Source organism: Natrix helvetica (assembly GCF_964273705.1).
Source record: "Natrix helvetica genome assembly, chromosome: 2".
In the NCBI taxonomy this organism is placed as follows: Eukaryota; Metazoa; Chordata; class Lepidosauria; order Squamata; family Natricidae; genus Natrix; species Natrix helvetica.
In genome coordinates this window covers 179,713,720-179,734,883 of record NC_138552.1, presented here as the reverse complement: position 1 = coordinate 179,734,883, position 21,164 = coordinate 179,713,720, and the positions used below count along the sequence as shown (strand labels likewise).

General features: G+C 38.8%; 1 protein-coding gene across 3 annotated transcripts in view; it reads right to left on the bottom strand.

The window, feature by feature from the left end:
• The window catches only part of FHL5 (four and a half LIM domains 5), a 30,385-nt gene extending 12,404 nt beyond the window's left edge, over positions 1-17,981 (bottom strand). The window contains exons 1-3 of one of the 3 annotated variants that reach the window (XR_014174577.1): positions 16,848-17,980; positions 5,013-5,188; positions 760-934 (exon numbers count right to left, since the gene is read on the bottom strand). Coding sequence is in view for 1 of the 3 variants with exons in the window: in XM_081943745.1 (XP_081799871.1) it covers positions 760-934; positions 5,013-5,171 (334 nt within the window). In the remaining 2 variants the exon portion in view is untranslated. Of the gene's footprint in view, positions 1-759; positions 935-5,012; positions 5,192-16,847 lie in introns of all 3 variants that reach the window. The other 2 variants (XR_014174578.1, XM_081943745.1) reach the window with 2 other exon arrangements.
• Between the last annotated feature and the right edge of the window lie 3,183 nt (positions 17,982-21,164).

The following is a 21,164-nucleotide window of genomic DNA, read 5'->3' as shown; positions in this document are numbered from 1 at the left end:
TAAAGTCAAAGTGAGTAAAGTAGCCGTTTCTTTATGGACAGAAAGAATGGACCATAACCATTTGGATTAAATGCACACACAAAGTTGTGCGCCCACCCACCCACCAAGATTTCAGCAAGCAGTGTTTAGTCTCCCAGAGTTTTTTTTTAAGGAAAGGACCTCCCACGGCATTCTGGTATCAGCCACTTCTATTTGGTATATTTCAGTGACAACAATTGGACAATTCAACTCTGAAATGTAGTTAGTGTGTGAATGTATGTATATATGTATATGTGTACATACATACATACATGCTTAAGAATGTGAGAGAGCACTGCGAGAAAGAAACAGTGCTATCAATGGAAAAGAAGAGTGGGGAGCATTTACATGCATGAAGAATAATTTTAATTACAGTTCTATAAGAAGGTACTACAAAACTCGATGGTTCTGATGTTGTGGAGACTATATCAGCAGTGACACATTTTACAGAGACACTGGCAGTCAGTTTCCATTATATTTACTCATTCCAAATGCTTGAAAGACGAAGAATTATTAATAGGTCAGGGGATGGAAAAGAAATAGCTGATTTCTACAGCAGCATATGGTCTGTGCAGGGCACATATAATGAAGCATTTGCCTTGGAAGAAACCTTCCCCCATCAGATTTTTCCCCCTTACCAATTTCCATGAATCAATGTCTCCAGGTTCAAGTGTCATCCTACCCTTTTCATTTATTTATCCCCATTAAGGAATGCTCATCTCCCGCTCCTTATTATCTTACCAGGCATAATAGTCCTCTTGCAGTGAAAGCACTTAGATGAATATTCATTAGAATAGCAAGTTGTACACAGCAGGCACTCATCCTTAGCTGCAAAAGGCTTCTCAACCAGGGAGTGATGGCATTGGGCACACTTGAAGCACGTTTCATGCCAGTGGCAGCCTTTATAAGCAAGATCCTGGGAGAGAGTGAATTCATGTTAGTAAAAACAAAAAGAAGCATTGGCTACTCTGATTCCAACTGAACAAAACTATGAGCTGTTGGACTTCACACCAATTGTTCAACAATGACCTGAAAGAAGATAATTTCCCTGTCCTTTATTCCTCTTCGTTTTTTCGCTTCTCCTTGTGATGTTCTCAAGAAGATTGCATTTGTACCATGGTCTGCAAAGGAATCAGTGGTTTACTGTACAGGCAATCCTTGTCTTACAACCACAATGGAGCCCAAAATTTCTGTTGCTAAGTGAAACATTTGTTAAGTGAGCTTTGCCCCATTTTACTGTGACCTTCGTTGCCACAGGTGTTAAGTGAATCACTGCAGTTGATAAGTTAGTAACCCAGTAGTTAAGTGAATCTGGGTTCCCCATTGATTTTGCTTGTCAGAAGGTCACAAGACCCTGGGACGATCAACGGTCATAAATATGAATCAGTTGTCAAGCATCTGAATTTTGATCACATGCTCATGGGGATGCTGCAAAGGTCATAGTGGTGAAAAATGGCCATAAGTCACTTTTTTTTCAGTGCTGTCGTAACTTTGAACAGTTACTAAATGAACTGCTGTAAGTCGAGGACGACCTGTATATCTTGAGATTTGTTATGGTTTTATGTTTTAAATTAGTACTTTCCCTGCAAAGGATTCACAAAGAACATATGCCTCTGGGGCACAGCTAGAGCAGAACTAAAATATCTGCAGTCAGCTGTTAGGCAGAGTGAGTCTTCTGCCTTGAGCAGCAGATGGTTGGTGGCTAAGAGAGGAGGGAAATGGGAGCGCAGCCATGCAATGCCTTGACACCATTTAATCTAACCTTCTGCCCTCATTCTGGTTTCTTTGTTGTTACACTGCTGAAATAGAGCTGGTCTGGTCAATTTTAATGCATGGAGTGCGATAAGACTTTTGTCCTTGCTTCAGATAGCAAAGTAGCCGAGTTCATTTTTTTTTTTTTGGAGTCTTAATCTGGAAAACACACACACTTTTTGTGGTTTTACCCTATAGATTCCAGTGGAATCTGCAAAATAATAGACATCATCATCTTCAACATCACCTGACAAATGTCTATGGAGATACTCAGTCATGGTTGTCCAAAAAGTGCTTTTTCAAGAGGCAACTGGAGTCTCTGGTTTTTCTTTGAAGACGTTTTGCTTCTCGTCCAAGAAGCTGAGCGAAATGTCTTCAAAGAAAAACCAGGAAGTCCAGTTGCCTCTTGAAAAAGCATTTTTGGGATCATCTGACAAAATTTGTATGAAGAACATAATAATAATAATAATGTTGTTGTTGTTGATGATGAGACATAGAGAAGATTGTGATAGTTATAGTTACTGGGTAGTTCTGATTCAATTTGGCGACTAAGGATTCAATTTGGCGACTAAGTAAATTAAGTAACTGATTTTGGAAACTGGATCAAGATAGAATATAATTTGTGTTTCAGTTACTTTGCTCTTAATGGACATCGAATTCCAAAGGTTTCTTCTCCAAAACTTTCTGGAAATTCTAGGGTTTCAACTTTTGTCATGCGAAATATCACCTGGATCTCTTCCTTACTGTCTGATTTCCCCTGATGATTTTGCAATTGTAATTCATTATGATTATTCAATTTAGATACCAACTTTTTACTTAGAGGGCTATTAAGACAGCTATTCATTGCTATGGCTGTTGTCTATGTGCATATGGGAGAAAAGAGATAAATGTATGTATATGTGTGTACACATGTGCATTTATGTTTGGAGATACTCAATGGAGTTATTGAAGATGCCACTCTTCCTTGGTGATAACTGCTAATAATTAACTATAGGAAACACAAAAAAGGAAGGGTGGGAGGGAGGGAGGGAAGAAGGAAAGAAAGAAGAAAGGAACGAAGGAAGAAAGGAATTGTTGAAGGATACTTTGAAGAAAGATGAAACCAAAAAAACCTTCAAAGATACAGTTAGTGTATTTAGGTTTGCCCTATTCCTGGAACTGCAAGATATAAGAGATATATTAAATTATCATTTAGCAAATACAGTATTTTTTTAACCAATCTTTCTCCCTTTCTCTTGCTTTCTCTTTCTTAGATATCATGCTCATCTAGATAATGTTATAAACATAAAAATGATGAATGCCATTTTATTTTCTAGTGAAACTCCCTTTAAATCTTTGCAGTTAAATGGAGACCATTGGTAATATAGAGGAAAGGAAGTCATTTTTCACAAGCTGTTTGTCAGTGGAATTTATTTTAAAGGTTTGGTTGATCTTATCAATTGAATGAAACCAACGCATAGAAAAGAAAATCAATGCCGTTATCACTATGGAATAAATTGTGAGAATAAAACAAATACTCTTTTTTTTTGAAAGGGAGATACTAAGGGAGCTAAAATGTTGCACTGAAGTTAATACAACTATTTAATATCTTTCTAAAGCTTCTGCAGTCAGATGATGGATGAAACCAATCCTATCTGATCTGTAGGGAATCTACAAATCATTAAAATTCTCAGTATCTCTCTAGAAGCTTAATCACATACTCTGCCTTTGTGTCTGTATTAAATATATAGGTCTTAATCTATGTTTGAGTATACAGTGGAAGTAATCTTTGCCTTTCTTTGTAGAGTAATCTGTCACTGGATTATATATTACTGAATATAAAAACGTCTTTATCGGATCACAATGAGGCCCTATCTCTGTGCCAGAAATATTAGATATAGATCTTTATTTTAATTTTTATAATGAAAACTGCTGGACTATCAGCAGCAGATGGTTGTCAGGACAGGGGTTTAGACTCCATCTTTCATTATTCTCATTATTGGCCACGCAGGGTTGGGGTTCACAAGAGTTCAATCATATCAGACAATTGGTACAATACCTAGGAAATAAAAAGGTGAAAGTTGCAGCTATCCAAATTCTACTTAATTATGAATAAGCAGACTTGTGCAGTCAGGGAACGTTTTAGGAATATCAAGATGATGTTGATATTCAGTACTCCCACAAAATGATTGCCATAAAGGTCTTGCCTATTCAAAATTCAGTAGTCTTTGTGATGTAGCTAATCACATTCACTCAGAGACACCTGGTGAAATTGTTACCTGCAAGGCCCTGCCCTCTTCCAGGATTGTCCCTATCACTTCTGCCAACTTTAGCTTTCTGTTGCTTTGTTGACAGATCGAAGGCTTCCAAAGAAAACATCCATCCATGTTTATTGTTTATTTGTACTAACATCTATGTGTTATTCTGTGATCCAGAGATACATTTGGAAGTAAAGCTGATATTAGAAGCATGACTCCCTAATAATTATCAGGTTGCTAGGAATTTTTGCCGACAAAACAAAAGTGGATGGTATTGTGGCCTGCCTGTGGCCAGTCGAGGTGGCAGCAGTTTCGAACAGTGAAGAGGTTGGGGAGGAACATGGCCAGTCTTTGAGTCTGGGGAAGGCTCTGATGAGGGCTCTGTGTCAGAAGTAGAGAGGGGGCCAGAGCCATATGCCAGTTATCAGCTGCCTTCAGCATCAGACATCAGTGAGGCAGATAAAACAGCTGGTGCCTGTTCCCAGTGTGCGCATGCACAGAGTTGCCAGACAAAGGGAACAGCTAAAGAACAGGGGTCGACTTGGGAGTAAGGCCACAGGTGGACAATGAATGGCCCCTCCCAGAGGAAATAAAAGAGGAATGAAAGGGGAATGGAGTTTGCAGGAGACAATTAGTTTGCTTAATTGATTCGTGACTCTCCAAGATTCCTTGCCAAGTTTTGCAGATATCGACCTGGCAGCTCTCCAAGCCAGATAAGGTCTGTTTCCAAAGTTTTAAATAAGTAATAGCATCCTTCTGTTCCTTGCTGACTTAAAACATGCTGAAAATGAACCCATGAGGCTGGAAGATTCCAGCTTAGACAATCTAAGCCGGATCAGTTTCTATAGTTGCATTAACATAAGAGTAGCATTAGGCAATATCTCCAAATTATTAGAGAAGAAAAGATTTACATCACAAATAATAATTGCATAGCTGAGCTCTGGGTATTTTTTTTTTCATTTTCCAGTGGGAGTATAGATGGTCCTGAAACTAACTAGTGCTTACCTTGGAGTCACATTCAATGGCTTTGTGACATTTTTCACAAAAGTTAGCAAAGAGGCTGTCATAGCATTTCACACAGAAAGCGTTTTCTTCTTTCATGATGTATCGTTTTCCACAAAGTGAATCCTTGCAGTGAAAGCAGTTTGACTGACCACTGGCCATTTTTAAGCCTTTTGATGCTGCTGCAGATGGAAAGAGAAGGTGAATGTCGATGAAATAATATGGCTGCAAGAACAAGATTCCCAACTGGAAGTTCTGCACAGTCACAATGATTTAAGAAAAACTTTCTAATACTGAGGAAGGAACAATTCTAAACCTTCACTATTCTCATTGATGATTTTGGCAGATTTAGTCTGCCTTTTTCAACCCCCCCCCCGCTAGTCCTTTAAAATATAAAAATTAAACAACTTGTCAGTTTTTAACATTAAGCAGAGGATTCTTTATGAGTGCTAAATGATCTTCAATAGGACCAACCAAGATCAATAGAAAGCTGATTGGCAGATTGCTGTTTGGAGAAGTAGCATGACCACATCAGCCTCCATTTTTGGATATTTTTCAGAAATGTGTTTCTAGAAAGATTCATTATCCATTGCAAATCTTCCTTATCCCAACACACCCACACATGTATATTTTTGGCCTGTTCAAACTGAGAAAAACACATTTTAGATAAACATTCAAACTTCACGATACGACAGAATCTTCAGAGGTTTGCAGGCAAGCTATTTTAGTCTCGTTATTTGCCCATTGGACCAGAAGAACTTTGCTAAAATTAGGGCACGGGTTCCTGAGAATGAAGAAATAAACAGAACCCAAAAGAATTCCCAGTGAAGCTGATCACCAACACATCTGTTGGATTCATTGAATTCGCTCTATTATAATATCACTGTGCAATTCCAACCCATAGCATAGCTTAGCATAGAACCCTTCCCCCCCCCCAAGATACTCCTTTCACATCTTTAGCATAGGTGTGTAAATTGGTTCAAAGGGGTGTGCTCTGGAATATGTCTTAGAAGAACTCAACCAAATGAAAACCTTTCTTCCTTCTTTGTAGTCTTCTGCTGATACTTCTTTATTTCTATATTTTTCTCCATGCATTAAATCACTGGTCACATGCTAGTTAGCTGGCTGGATATTGTCAGAACTCACTGTTTCTGCAGTGCTGCTTTATTTCAGTTTTAATAATTCTATTCAGCAACTTTTAACCTGGTTTATGACAATATATAACTCTTCTCATTTTGTGGGCATTCACTTTTACCTTTTTCTGCAATGGCCTTTAGTATGGTATTTATTGGACCCATATTGTTGGGGGGCAATGTGCTGACTCTGTAAATCACTTAGAGAGGGCTGTAAAGCACTGTGAAACGTTATATAAGTCTAAGTGCTATTGCTATTGTGAATTAACACTTTACAATGTTTTTCACTACTATCTATTTCATTTCTAAGTTCCCTTGTTAAGTCCAATTCTTTCTTTGTTTCTCTTTTTCTGTCCAAGGTGTGGCATGCAAGGAACCCTCACCTGCATTTTAAGTTATATTCTAATCATTCCTTGTTGGCCTATTTCTGAATAGATAATTCAATGTTTTGTGAAGAAAAGAAAAACTTTCATGCACATCCCATGGACTTATGACCATGGGAACTGGAGCTTCTGTAACTAAGCAAGGTGGTTGTTGCATAATGACCATGTTCATTAAGTGAATCCAGCTTCCTGCATTGACTTAACTTGTCAGAAGCCCTCTAGGAAGGGCACAGAGGTGATCACGTGACTTTGGAACGCTGCAACTATCATAAATAGGCGTTTGTTGCCAAGTGCCCAAATTTTGATCATGTGATCGCAGGGTCATTGCGGCAGTTGTAAGTGCAAGGATCAGTCAGAAATCACTTTTTTTGGTGCCATCAGAGTTGGAAGGGACCTGGGAGGTGCTCTAGTCCAACCTTCTGCTCAACTAGCAGACCTGTAAAGGTACTGAGGATTTAATAGCTGCCAGCTGATGAAAGGTTGTAAACTGTAAGCTGATGCAATGTGGCTGATGCAATGAGGTTGATTCATTGCAGCTATGGTATAACCAGTGGTGGGTTTCTGCTGGTTCGCACCGGCTCGGGAGAACCGGATGGTAAAGTTACCAATCCGGTGAGAGGAGGTTCGACTGGTGGAGCCGGAAGTAACTTCTGGAACGTCTGCCCCGGCCCTGTCCCTCGTTCGTTCCCCCCCCCCCCATCCGCCTGCCCGTCCGCACTATCCTAGCCCAATTCGGTGCCAAGTCCAATATCTGGGAGTGGAGGTGGTAAACTGAGAAGCATGGAGAGGTCCAGTGGCACAATCCACCAGACAGCAGCGGCAAGCTCAGGAGTTTTCTCCTGGATTCCCCCCTGTCCTCCAATCTCCCAAAGTTCTTTCCCAAACGTGTGACAGCTTTCTACTGGATTCCCATCTGTCTTGCCTCCTCCGATCTCCCAAGGTTCTTTCCCCAGCATGTGATAGCTTTCTACTGGATTCCTTTCTCTCCTGCCTTCTCCAATCTCCCTAATTTCGGCCCTTAATCCTCCAGTTGTCTATTTTTGGGAGGTTTTCCCCTCTCTTCCCCCCCTCCTTCATAGGAGTCCCAAAATTTTTTGCCACATGGCTTGGGTGTGTGTGTGTGGTCATGTGACTGTGCATGAGTGATGTCAAGTTGGCCATACCCGCCTGGTCACATGACTGCCAAGCCACGCCCACAAAATAGGCCACACCCACAGAATAGGTTCTAAATTTTTTTGAAACCCACCACTGGGTATAACCCTTCTAAGACTGTGATGGGATGTCAACACAAGTCTCTCTCTCTATATATAGGTGGTCATTAGAGGGCGTTTCTCTCTCTCATTGTATATCTCATTTTCTCTGACAAGACCCTATATTATTTCAAACAAATAGCTGTCCACTCTCTTCTTAAAAACCTCCAGTTTTGGAGCACCTTCAACTTCTGGAAGCAAACCGTTCCACTGGTCAATTGTTCTAATTTATCTCTTTTGGTAATGGGGGGTACTTCTTGCATGATGTTTACCATCTGTTTGAGAAAAAAAACTGCTTAAATTCGGTTCTTCCTGCCTGCAGATCTGTGCTGAATTGGACTGGGAATGGTATTCAAATAGCAGATATATATAAGCCCATCCATGAGAGTTATTACTAATGCAGATTCCTCTGGTAAAAATGAACTAGTGATGGAGAACGAAGTTTTAAATTCTATTCCTGGAGGATTTATGGTATGACAGCGTGGGGGAGTAGAAGAGTATGACAAGGATGGAATGCTATCTCAGGCCAAAAATAGCAATAGCTTTATTTGGCATAAGCAGTGGAAAATTTCTTACCCAGCGCATTCAAAATCATTGCATTTAAGTGCTTTGCTGCATCTCCAACTGTGTCACAGCTCTCCATTCTCCAGAATGACACATAACACATTAAAACAAGCCACAGCGTAAACATTTGTGAAAGCCTCATACTTTCACAAATATTGTTCACTTGTTTTAGATCAAATAAGTGAGAAGAGGACCACAAACCCCAAGAACAGAGATAACTGTTGCGGTAGAAACCTTTCCAACACTGAAATCAATTTGTGTGTGTGTGTGGGGGGGTCAGCAGCTCCGTTGGAACAATTAAAGCAGGAATATTGAACTCTTATGTAAAATTTCCTTATAATAAACAAACAAACAAATAGGCATTGTTACCTAGTGTATGCTTGGCAAAGAAGTATTATAGAGTGAGTGATTCAAAGAGCATTGATTTCAAGAGTTTTATTTCCAGAAATGTACTGTATGCATAGATTACATTGGCTTGTTTTATAAATATTTAAAAGAGAACATTGGGTAGAAAATGGATCACTTAACATCTTTTTAAAAATTCATCTTCTGGCTATCAGAACTGTTAAAATATGCCAAATGGGGGAAAATTTAGTCTGCTCCAACAAACCACTCTTTATGGTTATGAATTAAGAGTACATAGCTGGAATCATTTAGCACAGAATTCTTGCCAGTTAATCATTTAAATAGTATGAACTTTATCCTCTATGCATTTAAAGCATAACGAGAGAGTGACAGGATAATAAACCATGCAGAAATACCCAGATTCAATGAGTAGGGTTCACATATCACTCTAAGTCATAGTGTGTTGGTTTTGGCTTAGAATATTAGTTGAAGTCATCCCCTGTAATTGGCAAGTCATGATTTATGTCTGAGCATAATGTGTGAACCCAACAAATCAAGTCCTAGTGAACATGTAACTATATTAACAATATGGACCTAAAAAATTAGGAATCCTAGCTAGACCAAGGAAGATCATTGTTCATACCCAATTTGTGACAACAGTTGGCTAAAAATGTCTTTCATTTGATTCCTGTTCTTTCTTATGAATTCTGTAAATGGAAGAGCAAGGGAGCAAGATATGTTCCTTCAGTCTTAATCCTTACATCTGTTGCAGGGGTGAGTTTTGGCTTCTGTTACTGCCGGTTCGCTCAGGGAACGCTTCACACGTTTGCGCGCTATGCGTGCATGCACATTAGTAAAAAATTGATGGCGACGCCTACGATGTTGCCGATAGAACTGGTTCAGGTGTGTGGCCGGCTGAGTTACTACCTACTCAGCTGAACAGGTCCGAACCGGTAGGAACTCACCTCTGATCTTTTGTATGAGACTTAAAAACATTGATTTATCATAACTGATAAGGATCAGAGCTAGATAACCCTGTGGTGTAGTTTGAACACTTAAAAGCTATACAGATGCTAACTATGAGTGTTTTCTGTTTTATATTAACTGATAGCGCCAGGTGTTCCACTGAAGGTGACTAAATCAGAGTTCTTTCTCCAAATTTAATTTTAGTTTTGAAGTAAATAACCTTTTAAAAATTGCATCTTTATCAGATCCACAGAGTTAATAGGAGTGATGGTTCAGCAGTTAAAGATGCTGAGTTTGTCAGTTGGAAAGCTGACAGGTTGGGTTTGAGACCGGAGTACCATGTGATGGGATCAGCTCCTGTTCTTGCCCCAGCTCCTGCCCACCTAGAAGTTCGAAAGCATGCAAATGCAAGTAGATAAATAGGTACCACTTTGGTGGGAAGGTAGCAGCATTCCTTGCACCTTGGCATAGAGTCATGCTGGTTACATGACCACAGAAATGTCTTGGACAAAGCTGGCTTCCTCTGTTAAGAAATAGAAATGAACACCATCCCCTTGTGGCTGGCAGGGGAAATCTTTGTCTTTACCTTTATCCACTAGGAATCATGAGCTGAATGGCAACTACTATGAGTTAGATGTGCTTATCCGGACTAGTTAGATTTGTTATAACTAACATAATCCCATAAACATACACTTTTTTTAAACAGACATGGATATGAATATATTCTTCCTTTGAACTTTATTATATCATTTTCCCAATCCTAAAATTTTGTCAAATCTCTTTCCTGAAATTGGAAAAGACAAGTTGGCATTGGGGTGCTGTTTTCTGCCAGCTTTTTAAATTATACCTTTGTCACTATCAATAGAAAAGAGGCCTCTTTGAAATGTTTTGATCTTGACTCTACATTAACAGCAGCAAATGCCAGGTAAAACCAGAAATGACAAAAAAGTGAAAAGGTGGGTGACTTAATCCAGGTTGGTTCATGGGTCCAAAACAGTCCATCAGAGTGATTTACAATACAATATAATAGCAGTTGGAAGGGACCTTGGAGGTCTTCTAGTCCAACCCCCTGCCTAGGCAGGAAACCCTATACCATTTCAGACAAATGGCTATCCAACATCTTCTTAAAGACTTCCAGTGTTGGGGCATTCACAATTTCTGGAGGCAAGCTGTTCCACTGATTAATTGTTCTGTCAGGAAATTTCTCCTCAGTTCTAAGTTGCTTCTCTCCTTGATTAGTTTCCACCCATTGCTTCTTGTTCTACCCTCAGGTGCTTTGGAGAATAGCTTGACTCCCTCTTCTTTGTGGCAACCCCTGAGATATTGGAACACTGCTATCATGTCACCCCTAGTCCTTCTTTCTATTAAACTAGACATACCCAGTTCCTGCAACCGTTCTTCATATGTTTTAGTCTCCAGTCCCCTAATCATCTTTGTTGCTCTTCTCTGCACTCTTTCTAGAATCTCCACATCTTTTCTACATCGTGGTGACCAGAACTGAATGCAGTACTCCAAGTGTGGCCTTACCAAGGCATTATAAAGTGGTATTAACACTTCACGTGATCTTGATTCTATCCCTCTGTTGATGCAGCCTCGAACTGTGTTGGCTTTTTTGGCAGCTGCTGCACACTGCTGGCTCATATTTAAATGGTTGTCCACTAGAACTCCAAGATCCCTTTCGCAGTTACTACTGTTAAGCAAGGTACCACCTATACTGTACCTGTGCATTTCGTTTTTGTTGCCTAAATGTAGAACCTTACTCTTTTCACCATTGAATTTCATTTTGTTAGATAGTGCCCAATGTTCAAGTTTGTCAAGATACTTCTGTATCGTAAGCCTATCTTCTGGAGTGTTGCCTATTCCTGCCAGCTTGGTGTCATCTGCAAATTTGATGAGTTCCCCATTTATTCCCTCATCCAAATGATTGATGAAGATGTTGAAGAGTACTGGGCCCAAAACAGAGCCTTGGAGTACTCCACTGCATCCCTCCCTCCATGTAGATGTAGTTCCATTGAGGACTACACGTTGAATGTGGTTGGTCAGCCAGTTACGAATCTAACTCCTGTTTCTTCTGTCCTCCGAAGATAAATATGGGAATGCACTACTTTGTTGAAGAGGAATCTTTTCTGCTCCTTTGAGCCTAATCTTTAAAGGAAAATGCTGATTTTAATTTCACTAGGAGTTAGATTTTGTGTTTGGTTACATTAGATAAAGAGACAGAGAACTGCTGTTGCTGACACTGTTGGACTAAAAGATTAAGTTCTATTTTCTTTGGTTCCCCAGTGTGCCGATTTATTAACTGCGTGACTGCATTAATATAGAACCAGTGTTCACATATTAAACCTACAGATACAGTACAGATCGTCTTTGACTTACAACCATTCATTGAGTGACCATTCAAAGTTACAATGCAGTGGAAAAAAGCAACTTATGATTGGTTCTTGTATTTGGGACTGTTACAGCGTCCCCACAATCATGTGATCAAAACTTTGGCACTTGGCAACCAGCATGTATTTACAAGGGATGCAGTGGCCAGAGATCATGTGATCATTATTTGCAGCCTTCCCAAGCAAAGTCAATGGAAGAAGCTTGATTTGCTTAATGGCTGCATGATTCACTTAAAAACTGTGGGAAAAGTTTGTAAAATCAGACATGACTCACTTGACAACCTCTTTGTTTAGAAAAAAAAATTCTGGTCCCAACTTTGCTTGCAGGTCAAGGGCAACATGTAATACTTTTCACACTTTTCTTGTTCTTCTTAAAGCGCTGCCTTTAAGCCAAAAACACCAGCCTGAGGATGGCCAGTGAGACCTCGCTGAAACATTGCAAAGACAATCTCAATCTTACATGGGAAAAGATCCGAATACAACAAGACCAGCATATAGATAGATAGATAGATAGATAGATAGATAGATAGATGATAGATAGATAGATAGATAGATAGATAGATAGATAGATATAGATATATAGTTATAGATATAGATATATAGATATGTCTATGTACACACTGTTTATCATTAATGCTGCCAATATTTTCTTTTGCTTCTATAGATTAGACCATCCTAGAGTGACTTGCATGGAAGTAGAATGAAATGAAATAACAGAGCTGACAATATGATCTGATGGGGAAAACACCAATGCAAGACACAGAACTATAAACCACAACAACTGAGATCTGAAAAAAAAAGTTTTTTATGGTATTTTAACAACAAAACTGGATCTCTGTGCTCCTAGCCACTCTGAGCAGAGTGAGCCTGGATTAAGGGCCTGCAAAAAATTATAAGGGGAAAAAATATCTCTCATGAATAACTGATTACTTTTGTATATGCAAGAAAAGCTCCTAACTTTATGTCAACAGAAAAATTATCAACCAAATTCAAACTTTGAAGCTGCTGCAGCATTCTTGTTCTCACTCCACTCCATATTCCTTCAATATTGCAAGTATAATTAAAATGACCCCTTTTTACAAACTATCCCAAGGGGGTCAAATTTGCAGCCTGTGGCTCAGATGTGTCCCATCCTGACCACGCCAGAGGTGGGTTGCTCCTGGTTTGGCCCGGTTCAACCGAACTGTAGTGGTGGCGGTGGGAGGCTCAGTCCACCTATCTGGATGCTTCTGTGCATGCGCAGAAGCATTGCACGTGTGTGCTCATGCTCGCACAAGCAAACCGATAGTAAACTGGTTAGCAACCCACCACTGAGCCACGCCTACCCTGTTTTAGCAAAGGGGAGAAAAAGTTGCGATATGTCATGTGATGACAACATGACGCCGCGAGTTTGACACCGCTGCACTACCCTGTTCCTGGCATTTTTACATATTCTAACTTCTGCTTCCTTCTTCAGTATCCTATGAAATTAAACTACAACACCAAAGAGTACCTTTTTATCATCCTCGGTTTTCAGCTTGCTGTGTTTTCTGTTGCTAGCACAGAAATACGATTTTAAACAGAAAAAAGGAATTCTTAACTAAGAAAACTAAGTTATCTGCCTTTGCAGATATTTTTTTCAGTTTTCACACACCACAATGGCAACAGATTTAGAGACAAATTCATTCTATCCATATTGAGATTTTTTTTTAAAAATGTCAAGGGTATGGAATGTCCATAAAAAAATTAGAACAAACATCACATGGGAACAAGTGACATGTCAGATTCCCCCCCCCCCCCATAATAATATATTAACATCTAGGTTTTTGTTTCCTAATTTTATCCCTCCTTTTTTTTGGAAAGTGGATGGGCAAAACACCAACCCACCTGACTCTTAGTTTTGAGAAAATTCCATTTAGGCATGACGTTTGTTGATTCAATACTTTTAAAATATTTATGGTAACCCTTGTTTGATCTTGCATCCTTTTAAAATTCTTTAAGTGTCAGATTACCCAGGAATTTTTGAAAAATAGTACCGCATTAATCTCTTTCAGCTAACATGACAGTCTCCTGGCTATAAGCTTGGTTTTACTTTTGTACGCAAAAATATGCTTCGTTGGAACACCAGAATTGTTCCACAAGACTAAATCAACCAAATATAGCATGATCCATACCTAAAATGGAAGAGTTAGGTTCTTTCAATTTTTAAAAACTATTTATTTTAAATATTTGATTTCTAGTTTTACTAATCACAAGATACTGCTTTTGGTTATCCTATTCATTTCTCTCTCTCTCTCTTTTTTTTTTACATAAGAAAAACCTATCAGGAGTGAAGGGAATATGCAATAGATTTAAAAGTCCTGAATTTGAAGCAGAGAGATTACAACCTAAAAGGCACATCCGGGTAGCTCTCTGGAGGATTTTCCAAGCTTGACAGAAGTAAAAATTAAAAATAAAAAGTTTTTTTTTTCAAAATGATGGGGTTATGGGGAAGGACTTACAGAGTTCCTTTCTTTTTCTCCAAAGAGCTTCAGGAGCATGCTTCTCATGATTAAACTACTTGGGAATCCCTTCTACGAAACGGGGCCGCTGTGCAGAAGTTGAATAACAAGAGAGGGACTAGGGGCAGGAAATACAGGTAGTCCTCAACTTATGACCACAATCGAGCCCCAAATTTCTGTTGCTAAGCGAGAAATTTGTTAAGCCCCATTTTATGACCTTTCTTGCCACAATGGTTAAGTGAATCACTGCGGTTGTTAAGTTAGTCACACAGTGAATCTAGCTTCCCTATTGACTTTACTTGTCACACTTTCGAAAAAGAGTGATCCCGTGACCCTGGGACATCACCACCGTCATAAATATGAATCAATTGCCAAGAGTCTGAATTTTGATCACATGACCTTGGGGATGCTGCAACAGCCATAAGTGTGAAAAACGGTCATAAGTCGCTTTTCCCAGTGCCGTTGTGACTTCGAATGGTCACAAAACGAATTGTTGTAAGTCAAGGACTACTTGTACTGCTGACTCTACCATTTGTGATGAACTAGCCTCTTACATTTCAGAACTTCAGTGCTTACTTGAACTTGGGGCAAAAAAGAGCTCAATTCTGATTCTAATTATAAAAATGAAAGTGGCAGTTTTAGCACAGTAATGCAGTGCCAGAAATATATGGTATGGATGCAACCAGAATAATTGCAGAATAGAAAACAGAAGGCATCTGCTGATGTCCAGGTACTATTCTTGGTCCTAGCTGGTTCTTCTCATTGAGATATTTTTAAATTTAAAATATTTAGCCTGTCTCTAATATATGCGGTTTCTGAAGGTCAAAACATGGATGGATTCTTTCTGTTTTAAAAAAAGTTTGAAACCATTACATTGACCATAACATAATTTTTAAAACAATTTAAGTAATCTAGTCCAAAGGCCAATGAAAATAACTACCTTGCTGAAGCTATGAAGGTTTGCATGCTGTGAAATTCGATGTATTATTTCAAGCTTAGGCAATAGATAGATACATAGATGTGGCTATGTCAAGAAGAGGGGCTTGCAACAAAGTGAAAAAAAACACATTTTGTTTTGACTAATTTGAAGCAGGTCCCTATTTCTGGCTCCATTGGTTGCACAAATTCAGAAGCAGATTCCAGTATTAGGGAATTGATGTGGTTAATTGTTAACAATTGGAATCAAATGTGAGAAATTCCAGCTTGTACCTCTGCTCCTCCCTAAAGCAACATATTGAAGAGCAAGCCATGAGATCTTCTCGAGGTATGATTACGTCCATCAGTAAGTGAAGTTAGATTGATAGATCTGTTTATTTGATAAATTTATAGACCCACCTACTACATAGCTGCCACTCTGACTGGATTTCAGGGAGTGGTGGGCCTGTTCTGTGGCTTCTCAGAGCCTGTGAAATTCCCAGGCAGAGAGAGATACATATGGTCCAATTTGAAGATACTTTATTAGTGTTTTGTTTGCTTCATCAGAAACCTCTAGAGGAAGTAGTGATGATAAGCTCTTCTAAGAAACCCTTATATTTCTTACTGTGAGAACAATGTGCTCTGTAAAACACACTAATTTTATACTTTTCCCCTCATAAATAAATAATATCTCTCTCTCTCCTATACCTGCCTGAGCATTGCTCACCCTTTTATAGCCCTTACTTTACTTGATCTTTGCATCTATACTATTTACTCCACCGTACTGTAAGAATTATCTTATTTAGCAATGTATCACACAAGGGTGGTAGATCCCTTTTGGTAGCAGTAAATAATTTGTTAGGAATTTATTTAATGTCTCAAGGGACTTACACTCTTGCTAAAAATGTATTTATAACTGCACAGAATACTGTTTTTATTGTATAAGTTGGTCAAAGACCATCATAAAGATATTTATTTCTGAATAAGCACATACATAATAGAATATGACGTCTAACTGCAGATTAACACAAGTTTTAACACACCATCAACTTACAATTTGCAGCATTATTCCTTATTCAATTTTCCGGATATGTTCCCATTCCATAGTTTTTTTCAGAACAAATAAAACTTCTGAAGCACATAACATTAATTAGTCCTGCCAGTGCATAAAATGCACACTTCTTTAAAAGTGAAACTTTTTTTTAATATATAAACATTTTTCCACTATCCACAGTGAATATTAATCGAGACATTTTGTCAATAGGATTACAGGAATAAAAGGAACTAAAGTTATACACTGGTTCATAATGGCAGCTATGGGAGGAGATACTTAGTACAGATTTGATTAATATTTTGAAATCATGACAGGCAAAAATTGATTAGAAAAGAAAAGAAAAACTTGTCGCAATACTCACCTTTTTTTTAACAGTTGCTTCTTGTCATCTTTGGACCCGAGAACAACAACAACAACAAAAATCTTGAAGAAACAAGCCCTAACCGCCAGCTGTTTTTCTTCTGCAAGATTCTTGGTTTTGGAAAAAGCAGCCAAGAAGGTCACTGTTTCCTTTAAATCTCAAACAGCTGACTCCCTTCCTATTTGTCATTACACACAGCTTGCAAATTGGAGTGCAAATCCATGTAGGAGGGTCTTAAACAGGCTTATATTTCAGAAGCAGGGAGGAAACATTTCAAAGATCTGGGCATTTTGAGAAACCACAATTGGCAAAATAACTTGTCCTGTATTTTCCATATAAAATAACTGATCATGTGGAACAGTCATTTACTAAGTCGCAGTTGGCTGGTTATACGGTATTGAATTAAGCAAAAACCAAACCAGCTACATGGTGGCTTAGTAAAATGTATGAAATTAATCACTGACTTATATAAGGTGCCCATCCAAACTGGGCCATCTTTCCATAAATTCTAGCTTCTGGGTGGCCATGAAACCTGGCTTTTCAGAATGCATTCTCCTTTGGTAGCATTTTGATCAAGGTCACCTAGGTGCCATCTCTGCCTCAGTTGGATCCAACAGTTCAGATTACAACTCTCCATTTCAAGCAAGGTGTTTGAAATGTGTTGGGGTACCCGAAGTTGGAAAATATAAGGAAATGGTTAGAAGAGATAACTGAGCAAAGGATAAGAGTTGAAGCCGGAATTGTTCCTCCTGGGAATCTTTGATGGGAAATTGGAGAAAAAAACTACAATACATAATATTAGACATATTAACTGCAGGTAGAATTGTACGAGCACAGAATTGGAAACAAACAGATACCCCCCCAGACCCGATTATAAAAAGGAAAATTTATGGGTATGTAGAAATGGATAGACTATCTATGGAAATGAAGGAGAGGAAAGAAACTGAGTACTATCAAATTTGGAATAGATGGTATTCCTGGCTTGAGAGTAAATGTAAAACAAGATATAAATGGTAAAAGTATAATATATAGAGAGTATTTAAATATGGATATAATTTAGGATAGTGATATATAGATATATTTTTTTGTAAATAGGATTATTACGAAAAAACATGTATACCGATATGGAAAAGCTGTTACAAGTGTAAATGTGTGTTTCGTGTTTTATTTTGAATGTTGGAAAATGTAATAAATACTATTTTTTAAAAAAGAAATGTGTTGGGGCACTACAGAGGTGGTATTCAGCCGGTTCTCTCCAGTTTGGGCAAACTGGTAATGGCGGTTGTGGGAGGCTCTGCCCACTTGCCTGAGGTAATGCACAACCTTCTGTGGTGTGCATACACAGGTGGTGGATGTGAGCAAAGCTTGCGCGCGCATATGCACGCTCACATTTGCAAACTGGTAGGGAAGGTAAGTGGGGCACAAACCCATTTCTTTTTGTCTTTTAAAAAGCAACTACCAACAGCCTCCACTACAAACCATAGTGACATCACAGGGTTGCTCTAATCACCCAAATGCTGCAATTAATTACACAATTGCTTCAGGAAGTCTGATGCAAGTACACAAGTCACAGCACTGTTGTGATTACATCATCACGCACAACGTTTTGCCTTCCTTGGGTTGTCCAACCCATACATGCATAGGATAGCTGCTCCTGGCTGCCTTCATATTTTGAAGTGGCTGGGCATATGCTCACAAGCACATATTTGGAAGTTTCTAGAGGCAGCTGCGAGACTTTTCCTGGGGGGAAAGATTCAGCTGCTTTCATGATTTGGTGTCAGTCCTCTGGGTAATCCAGACAGGAAACAGGATTAAATGAGCTAAATCAACGTAATTGGAAGGCTACATTAACACAGCAAGTCTGAACAAATTTCCCACTTCCACTTTTAACCATCTGACAGTTGGGCAGGTCTTTCCTAAGTTTCATTCTCTGCCTATTAAACAATTATAGGCTCCTTCCTCTCGTCGGATCATCTCTAAGCAGCATCTTTTTCTCTTGTCTCCAGGGTTGCAGACTTGGGTTTGGCTAGTCTAAAGAAAAGAAGGGGGCATGATAGCAGTGTTCCAGTATTTGAGGGGCTGCCACAAAGAAGAGCGGGGGGGGGGGGTCAACTTATTTTCCAAAGCACCAGAGGGCAGGACAAGAAACAATAGATGTAAACTAATCAAGGAGAGAAACCACATGGAATTAAGGAAAAAGTCCCTAACAGTGAGAACAGTTAACCAATGGAACAGCTCGCTGTCAGAAGTTGTGGGTGCTTCATCACTGGAGGTTTTTAAGAAGAGACTGAAGAGCTACTTGTCTGAAATGGTATAGGGTCTCCTATTTGAGCAGGAGGTTGAACTAGAAGACCTCCAAGTTCCAGCTCTGTTCTGATTGAAATCAGGTCACCCACACATTCCTTTTCATTTGGAGATAGCGTATTTTTTTGAAGAATAAGATGCACCTTCCCCCCCCTAAAAGAGCGTGGAAATGTTGGTGCATCTTATATACTGAATGCAGCCTCCTGAAGCCCTGTTCCCGCATCCCATTTTTGCGAAAAACAGGTGAAAAACTGAGGTGTTTTTGCCTTCCCCCAGCCCTGTTGAAACCTGCAGTGCTCCTGGGGGCCAGGGAGGACAAAATCTTTTTTTCTTACTTAACTCTTCAAAATGTTGGTGTGTTTTATACACCGGTGCGTCTTATAGTCTGAAAAATACGGTACTTCTTTGGGGCTTGTTTGAATACTTTGTGTGCTTCAAGCTCATCCAGGCTTTTCTTCAATTTATGGTTGTAATGGGAATGCTTAAATAGTATTCCTTAACTGGAATTGAACAACCTTTCAGCTTTCAAAGCACAATGATCAGTGTTAATTTCACTTTAGTTGCAAATGATTGTACTCTGCAATCTGTAGAATAAATTGTTTGTACACATGGGTAGAAATTATTGTATAAAATTGGAGCTTTCTTCTAATTGTCTTCTACTCCTCTAAAACAAACTGTAAACTTCCAGAGTTTCCAATGCAAAATGTTGAGTTCCATCCTAACTGCTTTTCCATTTTATTATATTCATGCCCTTTTTCAAACTCACTTCTGCATGTAACCTTTGCAGTTATTTTCCATATTACAAAATATATAAAAAATTACCAGCATTTCTTTTATCTGTTGCACCAGACAAGTTTGAAATATAGATTCATGCAGAGACCCAGGAGTGTCTACTAAATGCCTATGGTTGGTTATCTGGTTTAAAAAAAGAGTATCAGAATTGCAATTTTGATACCTCAGGGTATTAAAAAGATAAAATAAATACCCCAATGGATTAAAGTTGGTTCTTCTTGCTTACAAATATAGCAAAAGATATGTAATCCTCTAGTTAGAATAAACATATGAAAACCTTGCTTTAATTAAAATATATTTTTATTCAGAAGCCGTTAGTAATTAAATGAGTCAGAGTATTTGAGTAAATTCTGTCATCTATGTTTTTTTTAATCATCGGCTTAGTGTGCTATGTGTAACATTACACAGATGCTAAAACTCATAGTTACATTTAAAATAAAACAGTGAGACTACCAGCTAATGTACACGTAAAGCTGGCATGTGGTGATTTACTTGGCTGCTTTTACCATTTGGCAAGTAATAAATTATCAACTCATCCTTATCTGCAAATGATTGAGCACTCCATGCAAATTTGGGCTGGAACCTGGGGGGGATACTGCTGCTTCCCAGTTTTCAAGTGATTTTAAATCACAACCCTGTCTTTTTAGTTCTCTGATCTTTTTCAGTATCTAATGCAAGATCAGAATATGAATAAACTAATACTATTTTCATTAAAAGGAGACCCTGGAAATTAATGTTGGAATTTAATGAGAAACTCTGAAATATAAATACACATATACACACAGAGATTTTTTCTGATCCTTTCACATTTGGACATAACTGGCGGTGGAGGGTGTTGTCTGTGTTTAAAAGACTTGATTATTATGCATTCTTTTCGATCAGTAGATCAAAACTGAATTGCAATGTTTCATTTGTAAGAACAAATGAAGGAAGCTCAGGAATACACAATAAGGCGAGACTGTTCTCCAAAGGAAACTTGGAAGCACTGAGGAAAGCAGAATACTGAAGAATGAAAGAAAATTGGAACTGATGTAAGTAACAGAGGTCAAAGTGAGGGACAGAGAAAGAAAATGGGAAGGGCAGGCACAAAATATGTCACAAAGGAGAGGATATTAGCATGGAGCAATTGGGTACATGATGGAGGTGTGGGAAAACCAGTAGAGCAAGACTTGGATAAAGCAGGGAGAAAAAAAATATGTCCAAGAGGAGGGAAGCAAAGGA